Source organism: Achroia grisella, unplaced genomic scaffold (genome assembly GCF_030625045.1).
Source record: "Achroia grisella isolate CSIRO2021 unplaced genomic scaffold, CSIRO_AGI_Agris_v1 utg149, whole genome shotgun sequence".
Classification (NCBI taxonomy): domain Eukaryota; kingdom Metazoa; phylum Arthropoda; class Insecta; order Lepidoptera; family Pyralidae; genus Achroia; species Achroia grisella.
This window is the reverse complement of record NW_026712644.1, coordinates 5295603-5308337: the sequence shown is the minus strand read 5'-3', so window position 1 is coordinate 5308337 and position 12735 is coordinate 5295603. Positions and strand designations below refer to the sequence as shown.

General features: G+C 38.1%; 1 protein-coding gene across 1 annotated transcript in view; it reads right to left on the bottom strand.

Moving 5' to 3' along the window:
• The window catches only part of LOC131840696 (uncharacterized), a 94706-nt gene that overhangs the window by 17806 nt on the left and 64165 nt on the right, over window positions 1-12735 (bottom strand). The window contains 5 exon segments of the mRNA XM_059188883.1: window positions 2249-2401; window positions 3113-3236; window positions 4524-4593; window positions 5607-5739; window positions 7012-7094. Of these exon segments, the coding sequence (XP_059044866.1) occupies window positions 2249-2401; window positions 3113-3236; window positions 4524-4593; window positions 5607-5739; window positions 7012-7094 (563 nt within the window).

The window sequence follows — 12735 nt, the reverse complement described above, 5'->3', positions numbered from 1 at the left end:
CTTGTTTAGATATTAATTTAGCGTTATATGGACTAGAGTGCGCCGAACAATCACTAACGAGTCGGGACAAGCTATAGCGGGTTACATCACTCGTTCGGTACTTGTATACCTAGACGATAGTGCTCAGACAGTCTCAGTGGGCATGCACGCCGATACACCAAATGACCAGACGCGACGCGCTCCCGTACGGATTTTTCATGCCATTTACCATATATTTACATGCTTTAGTGTTTAAAGCGTAAGGTTACTAGTCACGTCATTTGTTACAAAATAGGCGTCTTCAGATTTATCAACAAAAAAAAATTAATTAGAAAACAAAAATTTGAATACAGATTATGAAAAGAAAAAACCAGTAAATCTTATACTGTGTTTTATATTAACATACTTCAAAATATAGTTCGTATAGACCGTATTACTTCAACCAAAGCATGTCACAAACATGACGATGATTATTTTACTTTATTTGTAAAAATAGAGATTGCGTCAGTTTTCTATTTACTGAGTTTTGTACATGACGATAAAATAAAAAGATCAGACAAATATGAAGACGTTGGATTAGCATGAAGAACCGCGAGAGCGTCGAAAGTCGTGAGAGGAGTCGAGGAGCGGTGGAGCGGAGGAGGTGAGGAGTGGAGGAGGCGGGGAGGGGGGCGGTACCTGGTAGCGCAGGTGCGGCAGCGCGGGGAGCAGCGCGGCGCCCCACACGTCGGCCGCCGGCGCGGCCGCCGCCGCTGCACACCCCGCCGCGGGCGACCACTGCCCCACACGATATAGCGCACACGTCCTACATCATCTCATCCCAGACCCCTCACCCTCACGACACTACTAACTTCTTTATAGCAAAGACAGACCTCGAAGTTACTAGGCCCTCTATCTAATTTCTAGCCTCTTCTTAGATAAAAGACAGCCCTCGAAATTATCAGGGAAATGTCGAGAAGCCTCTTAGCAGATACTTCATTAATGTAAACGAGGCAGAGGCACATTTTTATTTTTCAAATATTCTAAACCATTTTTAAATTTAAACAAAAATATTTTCAAAGAGGGTTGAGATGAGATTATCTAGGATCTGAGTGAAGCGCGTCGACAAGAGAACAACACGAGAGTAGAAGTGGTCGCCCCGTCACTTAAAACTAGTCTTAAAACTAATTGTATTTCAATATAGACGACCTTAGTTGACAATAAGGATACACTTCACTCACTTAGTCTTCTAGTAACATATGCTATGCCCAGATTGACAATCGTAATGCCTAAGAATTTAAGAATATCCCACTTAGAAATAAATGATAATAAACTGCATAAACAAAATCGCAAATTTGGGCACAAAAATGTATCATATGAAATCATATGAATGATATTAGAGGAAAATGCAAATTACACGATGCATTTTCTTCTATAATGTAACTACAGAACGAATATAGAATGATGCTTTGGAATCTTTCTTTTCATTTACTTATTCATGTTTAAAAAAAGGGTATGTTGAAAGAAACAAAGTACCATTCTCATTCAATCTGTCGTATTAACTATCAGATACTAGTTGCTGATGTTGTAATGTATTCTCACTGTGTAATGTATATCTGTATAAGTTGTAAAATGTAAAATAACACTTCCTACCTACAGTGTGAGCACTTGAAAGAATACTTGAATAATAATACCTGCAAACATCTGATTCGAACAAGAACTAAACATTATAGAAAACTATGTTAATATGTTTTTTTTATGAAAGTGATATAATCTGACCTCTATTGCATTGTAATATGAACTAAAATGCGTTTATGTTTCATCATTTAAACATTAGGATACAAAAAAAAGCACCAGGGAAGTCAAATTTCAAACTTTACCCTAAAGTACATTTATACTTCTGGTCATGTCGTCCATATAAGTATGCAATATGAGACTAAACAAGTAAAACAGTGATTGCGTATAAATAGGACCCATATTTAATTTTATGATACCATAATATATCCAATTTTAAAGTAAGAAATTTATTACTTTAATTTATCTGAGAGAATCTGAGTATTTCCCATAAATTGGTACTTGACCGAAGTCGCCACTCAAATCTATATAGAAATAGAAATTTTCTGATTCATATATGATGATTCTGATAGTAATTAAATCATATTTGATAATTGATTGGGTTTTCTTTTATAATGTTCCAAATATTTAGACAATCTTTTTTTTTTAATTTTACCTTAAACTTTCAGTACTGTGAATATACGATGAAGATCTGTACGAGTGGACTTTCACATACCTGCGTTCTCTGCGGATGGTCGCGATGCGCGTGCGCGGGGTGAGGGTGGGGGTGGGGGTGAGGATGCGGATGGGGGTGGTGCGCGGGGTGCGGGTGGTGTGGCCACACTCCCGCGCCGCCCAGACCGCCTAGTCGAGCCCCGCGCAGAGACATCTGTCGAAAGTTAATATATACCATTGAAATACAAACGACTTCCTCAACAGTAAAAATAAACAATAATATGTTTAGTATAGGTATTCTCATTCAATTTATTATAACTGCATATTTTAATTTAGTTGGGTACTCTTGTTATAAGTAATATAAATAACTCTTATGACTGTAATAGACCTACATGAATAAAGATACTTTGAATTTTGAATTTGACTCTCTGGCATTATCACCTTCAAAATCGTACCCTCTCCGTTTCATAACACAAATAATATTTATAACTTTTTTAAATGAGACATATTATTTAAAGAAATCAATTCATAGGTCACACCATGGTTTCAATTTAGTTTTACACTTTAGTCTACTTAATATCAAACTAGTACATTTATCGTGAGCAAATATTGAATAACTGCAAATAGATCCCAAGTCATAATTGACTCCTGATCGAGCACTTTAGGTATGAGTAAGGTGGTGAGGCGAGGGCGGGGACTATGCCGTGTAACAGGAGTCGGTCTTTAACCGTTCCATAAGTCTTTCCACAATCTGGAGCTTCTGCTGCACCCACCTCCAACTTCACCCGGTGAAACTGTAGTGGATCTGCGACCAATTCCACAGGTTTGGGGCACCCGCTACTCCCACCTCCATCTTCATCCGGTGAAGCTGTATAGGATCTACAACTAATAGTACTAGCACTAGAATACTTGTAAATAGAATGACCTGGTTGATGTCTAGCAGGAGAGGCGTGTGGTGCGCGTGCGGCACGTGCGGCTCCAGTAGCCGCTCGTGCCACGTGCCGCCGCCGCCCGCACCGCCTCCGCCGCCCACGTACCGCATCCGCCGCCTGCGTCATACAACTCCTCACTATCTCATCCATCCTCACATATTTCCGCGTTTATAATATTAGTAACATTACAGCATTCCTCAATTCCATCACTAAGCATAAAACTCGTAACATCATCAGCCCAAATCCTTCCATCACCGAGAAACCTTCTAATTTCAATTATAGAAATTCCAGATTACAAACTCATCACATCTTGGGAGATCTACGATGTGTATATCTTCGACGGTTACCACTTACCATCAGCTTGTTTACCATACCACTTATATAGTGATTGAAGAATTTATAAATGATTAGCTGTCCTGGCAAACGCTGTGTTGCTATATAAATTAAAATCATTAAAAAATAGGAGTTCATGGTAGAAGGGTAAAAATTTAGGTTTGTATGTATTTTTCATTCCTAAATAATAATAAAATGAATATAAAATATGACGAAATATAATAAAAAAAAAATTGGGTGTGTCACCCTTAACACTTACGGGTATGAAAAATACTAGCCGATTCTCAAACCTAAGGAATATACATATAAAATTTCATAAAAATCGGTCAAGCCGTTTCGAAGGAGTATGGTAACTAACATTGTGACACGAGAATTTTATATATAAGATATATAATAATGTTTTTGAAGACAAAATCTTCAAAGCGCTGACAATGTTATCTGATTGAACAAAGATTGAGTGCGTAGCTGTTTCTATGTTGATTGTTGCATACCTAATCCTTGTTAATGTAGATCCACTTAAAACAACATTCATTAAAAGTTGTAAATTAATAAAATAAATATAGGCAGTTTGTATTAAAAGAAAATTTCTTAAGAATATAATGATGGACGATCTTTGTTAAAAGAGCAACACACAAGTTTCTCGCTTGTTCTTCTTGTGATGAGTCTGCATTCCGAATGAGTGGTAGAATAAAAATATGACTATTCAAAAGTGCTTGTAATGAGTTTATTTGAATAAAGATTAGGTGTACTGTTCTTGTTACGAACACTGATTAGACTATTTGCTTTTGCAATAGCATATGCTGGTGGTAACTCTATTCTACCAAATTTGAATTTAAATGAATCTGTATTATTGTAAACATGTACAACATTTATTTGAAAAGAATACGAGCTGAGTTTCTTGTCAATTCTTATCTCGAAATCATTCCGAACTGACGACACACAGACTCTTACAGACTCTTATGATATGTCAAATTTACATTTGACATATCATAAGAGTCTGTAATGGAATACATGAATAAAGATATTTTGAATTTGAATTTGATTATTTCTATATCTAAGAATCGAACTTACGGCTGCTGGTAGTGATGTCGCGGCGTGCGGCGCTCCACCGCCGGTGCCGCCACTGAGACATTACTTTCACCTGCAACATCACACAGTCCACTGTTACCGTTTACCGTCACACAGACAATTATAGCAACGGATAGGCAGGAGGAACCTGTCTGTAAGGTTTATTATTTAAAATTCCACATAGGCATATAACAAGCTCATTTGAAAAGAATATGAGCTGAGTTTCTTATCAGTTCTTCTCATCTTGATATCATTCCGAACTGACGGTAGATTTGATATATCATAAGAGTCTGTAATAGACCTGCATAAATAAAGACATTTTGATTTGATTTGATGAGAAGAAATAGTTGAAACGGCGATCGAAATAACCGAGGTCCAAGTTGAGGTCCCAACTCTCTTTTTTTTCGTGGGTCTCCCTCATGGAGACTCCAGGGTTGGACGGACGGGCACTGTGAGACTTCGACTCACCAAAAACCCTACGATATTCCTCCTCGCCGTCATAGTGCAGGGTCACGGGAACGAGTTTTCAATCAATCGCGACCCCAGGGGATACCCCTCAAGCAGGCCACAACATGGTGTTATTCTAGAAGGGTATTTTGAAAAACCCCATGCTGTATTCTGTCTCTAAAAGAAACCTCGTCAGGTACTTAATTTCGTAGAACGGGGCCTATCGGTGGGGAAAGGGGCCTGCAGACACATGCCTGGGACGACCCGAGTCAAGGTTCGAACTCCTAGCGGTGTCGAGTAGACTACAACATGGGGTTTTTCAAGAAGGGTTTTTTGAAAAACCCCATGCTGTATGCTGTCTCTAGAAAAAAACCTTGGCAGGAAGTGGATTTCGTTGAAAGGGGCCTATCGGTGGAGATGTGGGCTTTACCTGAAGACAAATGCCTGAAAATCCGAGTCGAGATTCTAACTCCTAGCAGTGCCCTCAGACTAAAGTCGTATCCGTCAAGTAGACTACAACATGGGGTTTTTCAAGAAGGGTATTTTGAAAAACCCCATGCTTTATTCTGTCCCTAGAAGAAACCTCGGCAGGTAGTTAATTTCGTTGAACGGTTCTATCAGATTGGATAGGGGCTTTACCTGAAGACAGGTGCCTGGAGATCCGCCTCCTCTTCCTGCTGGGACTGTCTCCCGCCTTGGAGGAGAGCTCCCCGTCGGAGGAGCCGGCCGCGCTCACCAGCGACTCCACGGGGCCCTCCAGCGGGTTCGTGTCCTGGGAATGCAGTCAGCACACGTTCTTGACTAGTCATATAGTTACCCACATACCGTGGCGCTGTCCGTGAGCAGCGCCACGTTCAAAACTAATTCTAAATGCTAGTTTATTTGTAAAATATTATTTGTGAGTTCCAATAAAGAAATATTATTATTTTTCTTATCTTTATCTTCTCACTCTCTCAGCTTTTGCTGAATTTTTTCCACACTTACGGGCCGAAACCAAGTAAGTGCAGTGTGCGCGTGTGAGTGTGTGTGTATGTGTGTGCATGAGTGCGTGTGTGTGTGTGCATGAGTGCGTGTGTGTGTGTGCATGTGTGCGTGTGTGCGTGTGCGTGTGCGTGTTTGTGTGTGTGCGAGTGTGCGAATTAAAAAATTACTTATAAATGAAAATATATTATTATTATTATTATTATTTAAAATTAAATCTTATTTATTTATTTATATATTCTTTAGTGTACAAAATAAATTGCAGGAAACAAAATTAACAGAGGTACAAAAGGCGCCCTAATCGCTTATAAAATAACTTCCAGACAGGTGGTACGTGTCCTTAGAATAGAACGGTAAACAAAATCATACTAATAAAAATAAACCTCACCCATTACATATATAATAAACAGAATATACTGTCTGTCTGTTTGTTCTTACTCTCTGAAACGGCTGCACCGATTTTAATGGGACTTTCACTCGCTGATAGCTAATGTTATATGAAGTATCTAAGACTACGTTTTTTTAGAAAAAAAATTAAGTTGCTATTTTAGTCTGTTTACTATTTTACTTAAGTAAGAATTTTGCTTAGTTTAGGATAAATCAGATCACAGCTTGTACTATGGGTGTCCATTTTCTATGGGCACCCATACAATTTTACACTTAAAACATTTAAACATATATAACTCAAAGATGACTGACTGACATAGTGATCTATCAACGCACAGCCCAAACCACTGGACGGATCGGGTTGACATTTGACATGCAGGTAGATGTTATGACGTAGGCATCCCCTAAGAAAGGATTTTGATTAATTCTACCCCCAAGGGGATAAAATAGGGGATGAAAGTTTGTATGAAACTTTGTCAATTATAAACTGATCGGGCTGAGACTTTGCATACATAAAGCTACTATGACGTAGCCATCCCCTAAGAAAGGATTTTGACAATTACATCCCTAAGGGGATATATTAACGCGAGCGAAGCCGCGGGCAAAAGCTAGTACAAAATAAAACTGAGGTAACAAAAACTATATTCCACCTGCTGGGATTGGAAACCATACTCACCATATGGTGGTGGTGCGGCGCGTGATTCATGTGCGGGGGCTCCGCCGACGGCCCGGCGCCCGCTCCGGGGCTCACGCGCATATCTGTAATTTAAAGAGAAGCAACCACATCAATATACATACAAAACAATACAGAGACACCGAAATAGAAATAGAAATAATCTTTATTCAAATAAACTCATTACAAGCACTTTTGAATAGTCATATTTTTTACTAGCTGTTCCTGTGACTTCGTCAGCGTGGAATTTAACTTTCATTTTCTAACATAAAAGTAGCCTAAGTTACTCATTATTACATCAGCTTTCTGCCAAAGAAAGTCCCGCCAAAATCGGTCCAAGCATTTCAAAATTTAGTCGGAGCAAACAGACCGACAGACACAAAAATTATAAAAAATGTTATTTTGGTGTATGTACCGTATTTATATTCATATGCATGTAGTAAAAAACGGTTATTTCAACATTACAAACAGACACTCCAATTTTATTAATATGTATAGATCTATACATGATGAGTACGTACGTACGTAGTAGACGTATCTCTTACAGGCAACCTTTAGGTAGACTGTGAAGGTATATGAAAACTGTAGGTGGTGTAAATGAAATCTGTAGGGTGTCAAAATATATAAATAAAATTATTATGTTTAATTAGTGGTCCACCTAAGTCCTGGAACCAGCTCAGAGGGGGGTCATGACCCCCATGACCCCTGGATCCGCCGTTGGGCGTAGTTACACAAACTTTTTTATCATCATTCAATTGGAGAGTGACAGATCGCAGCTGTCGACGTTTTGTCTAGCTCTCACACCGAGCGTGGAAAGTGAGTGTGAAAGTGACAGCTGACAGGAAACGGGACTGTCGCCGTACTGGCGCACACTGCTACAATAAGTGTATTTTCTTTTAATTCACGTTTTACAGCTCTGGATACAAGTCCTTCTGAACCCAACCATTCAAATTCAAATTCAAAATATCTTTATTCATGTAGGTCTATTACAGACTCTTATGATATATCAAATCCACCGTCAGTTCGTAATGATTTCGAGATGAGAAGAACTGACGAGAATCTCAGCTCGTATTCTTTTCATATAACATAGTATAAAACAATCGTTGTCGCTGTCTGTCCGTCCCATTGTATGAATTTGTTCTTACGGTAACTGTTTACCATAAGATGGGCCGTATGCTTGCCACCATCGTAGTATAAAAAATATATATACGACAGCGTACTAATCATTACATAGTATAAAACAAAGTCGCTGTCGCTGTCTGTCCCTATGTATGCTTAAATCTTTAATACTACGCAACGGATTATGAACCGGTTTTTTAAATAGATAGAGTGATTCAAGAGGAAGTTTTATATATAATAATACATGTACACCCGTGCGAAGCCGGGGCGAGTAGCTAGTATTGTATATGCGAAAATCTGTACATGTGTCTGTTGGTCTGTCTCGACGACACGGCCAACAACACTCGTCATAGCTAGCATTTATTACATCATCATCATCTGCTTCTTCCTTATCCCATTTATTTGTGGTCGTCGTAATATGTCTTTCTCTTCCATTCATCCCTGTTCGCAGTCATCGCGTTATTTACTTCCTTTCTTACCATATCATCTTTCACACAGTCCATCCATCTCTTTTTTGGCCTTCCTCTGCCCTTATAACCATCCACATTCATTTGTAACATCTTTCTTAAAATATTATCCTAGCATTTATTACAATAGAATAGAAAATCATTTATTCAAATAAACTTACATTGAAGCACTTTTGAATAGTCATTACATTTTTTTAATCTACCGCTCATTCGGAGAGCTGTCTCATCATAACAAGAACGAGCGAGAAGCTTGTGTGTTGCTCTTTTAAATAATTCTTGTAAAATTCAAGTTCAAAATCATTTATTCATGTAGGACATTTTAGCCGCTTATGTACGTCAAAGTTTTACATTATAATTTTATTTTTTCCCTACCGTCCAGTTCAGTATATAGATCCAATTGAGAAGAACAGGCAAGAAACTCAATTGAATTACTTTTTTTTAAAGCCAGTTTATTTACAATGTATATTTATATAGGTGTCTATGTCTAACATTAAATGAAAATCCAGTGCATGAACAACTATTGCCACGCACGCTCGTCATTCAAGTAATCGTTTAGTGAGTAATAGGCTTTGCTGAATAAATATAAGATGTTTTGAATTTATTTAAGGGTAATTCCAGTATATCGTTTGGTATTTTATTGTAAATTTTTATACCTATTCCCATAAAAGATCTACTGACTTTTTCTAATCTCTCGATTATAATTTTATCTCTCTCTATACTAATTGTACTTGTAACTTTACATTTCCAATTCGAAACGTGCGAACAAACCACCAACTAGCACCAATTTATTAACTTCAGATATTAAGTACACAATAGGATTACAACAGTCGTAGCAGAGCAGACCAGTCCCTACAAGCAGCACTCGTTCCCGAGTATGACGTACGGAGCCATCCATACGACTCGACCATATTTTAATCAATGATGATATAACCAGCATATCTGAGGGGAAAGGGGATTGTTAGTGATATGGACTGATGATCCTATTGCTAGCAATGTACCATGTCAGGTTGACCTCCACGCGGTTCCCCCTGGAAACCATCATGATAAGTTCTTGGTGAATTTATCACGATGGGCTAACTGGCCTGACCTCATGCTCATCTTATCCTCCACTGGTGCCCCGCCAGCGTAAACCGCTAGCGCAGGGTGCACCATTCCATTATCATCCATAAGAAAAAAAAACAGCATATCTCCTTTTTGAAGTCGGTTAAATAGTCTAAACTGGGTCGAAACGTTACATTATCAAATTGGTCCGCCGGTGGACTTTCCCCGCAAACTCATTACGCTCGCCGGTTGCGTAACGGCGCAAGAGAAGCCTCCTAGCGGCCGCGCGCGGCGTGCCGTACTCAACGAAAGCGAAACACTCGTTATGGGGCCTTTTTTTTTATTGGGCTATTGCCAGATGCTTTAGAACCTAGCATTCCTGCTGCTAAGATCTATTGTGCTTTCCTTATTTCTATTGCACTTCAAATCTACCGTCCGATCGGAGTACTTTGGGGGTCCATAAATTACGCGACATGTTTAAGGGAGGGAGGGGGTCGAGTCATATCTCATCTAATCTCAAGTTTGAGAGAGCGGGGGTCACGGCAAATATCACGCAATTTTTTTTCTGACCGAAACAATAATAATAATAAACATAAACATAAACAACAATAATAAACATAATAATAATAAACATTCCTGAGACATTAAAGACGAATAAGAAAATATTATTTAAGAAGACATTACGAGAATGGTTAAAAAATAAATAATTTTACAGTTTAAACAATTTTTTTGACAATGTATAAATACCGACTAGAGAGATCCTATTTAACTATTATTATAATTATTATTTCTTTCTGTATAGTTAATTATGTATAATTTTAAACAATACTATTTTGCATGCCACTACTATGGCAAAACACATGATACTAAGTTTTAATTACCATCTTTTATACTGTGTTTTTTAAGCAAATAAATTATTATTATTATTATTATAAAAATTATACTATTTTGGTCCATTTAGTCCAGATTGTACATGCTTATTACACTTAACTCTCAGCAATATTGATTTAGTCTTAACTAGTCGTAAATAAAAGCACGAGGCATTTCTTTTCTTTTTACAATAACAGTCCAACGCGTTTACGTAAGATACCCACATTTTGAAAAATGTCACATGAGATTGTGGGATGGGGGAGGGGGTTGTATAAAATCTCACGACATCTCACCTGGGGGGGAGGGACAGAAAATTAAAAAAAAAACACCTCACGTAATTTATGGACGTTACCCTTTCGAGTTAAGAGGAATTACCTTACTAATATTATAAATGCGAAAGTAACTGTCTGTCTGTCTCGATTTCACGTCAAAACTACTGAACCGATTTAAATGAAATTTGGTACACAGGTAGTCTAGACCCTGAGAAAGGACATAGGCTTTAATGCGAAAAAGGGGGTTGAAAGGGTAGATGAAGGGTTCTATGGAAGAATTATCATTTTTAAAACTAGAATCTTGAAATTTATTTTTAGGCTGTTCATTAAATATAAATAAATATGACTAAGTTTGTAAAATTGTTACCCTTAAGGCGGTAAAAAATAGGGGATGAAAGTTTGTATAGGAAATCGTCATTTTTGAAGCTAAAATGATGAAACTTTTCATTTGGCTTTTATTAGGTTAGGTCATTAAATATTTTTTTCTATAGTACGGATGAGATTTTAGTCGTCACGAATTGTTGTCGTTGTTGTTGTTGTTGTTGTTGTCATATAGGCGTCACGTGATAGCGTGATGTCCGTGGTACTGTCCATGTACAGAGTACAGCGAAAGTACTAGGACAACATGAGTTCATAGAAGATTCCGAGCGTGAATTAATAGTAGTATATTTACATAGTACGGATGAGATCTTAGTCGTCACCAATGACAACTCTTTAGGTGTGATATAGGCGTCACGTGATAACGTGATGTCCGTGGTGTTGTCCATGTGCCTATATAGGTTATAATTACCACTTACCATCAGGTGGGACATAATCTTTATTACCAGTATCATATCGTACAGAGAAAGTACCAGGACAACATGAATTCATAGAAGGTTCGGAGCGTGAATTATTATTAGTATATTTACATAGTACGGATGAAATCTTAGTCGTCACGAATGACAACTCTTTAGGTGTGATATAGGCGTCACGTGATAACGTGATGTTCGTGGTACTGTCCATGTACAGAGTACAGCGAAAGTACTAGGATAACATGAGTTCATAGAAGATTCGAAGTGAGAATTAATAGTAGTGTATTTACATAGTACGGATAATCTCATCATCATTAGTTGTCAGGAATGACTCTGTAGGTGTGCTGTAGGCGTCTCATAATATCCTTATATATGTCATGCTGTTCATGTATAAATGCGACGGTTGCCACTTACCATCAGGCAGCATGTATGAATTACAAGCAATCCTTATATAAAGTAGAAAATGTACTGCGATACTACAGTCAAAGTACCAGGATAACATGAACCACTAGATAGTCTGAAGTATAAAATGTTATAGTTCAATTACAGGAGAGTACAGCGTAATGAAATATTATAACTATGGGCGTTACATAACGTGATGACCGTAGTCCTATGTATATACGACGGTTACCACTTACCATCATGTGGGACGTAAGCTTTATTACCATTCCCATTGAAACAAGTGAAGTGTGATACAGCGGTACTGCAGCGAAAGTACCAGGACAACATGAATTCATAGAAGGTTCGGAGCGTGAATTAATAGTAGCATATCTACATAGTACGGATGAGATCTTAGTCGTCACCAATGACACGTCTTTAGGTGTGATATAGGCGTCTCATGATATCCTGATATATTGCAGTGCTGTTCATGTATATAGGCGTCGGTTACCACTTACCATCAGGTGGGCCGTAAGTTAGTTTGCATTTTGTTTAATAAAAAATATTCATCTATATTCCAAAGTGCGTTGTATCGAGGCGGCTATGACGTCACGCGTCACCTGCGCCGGCGCACGCAACATTATAGGAAGTTGTTATCGGTCAATTGTGATGATTACTGATTACTACTGTTTACTACACTGTTAGGTATCATATATTAATACCTGAAGCAAAAACTTTAATTTACAGGCTACTAGCTACTCGTCCCGGCTTCGCACGGGTGTACATGTA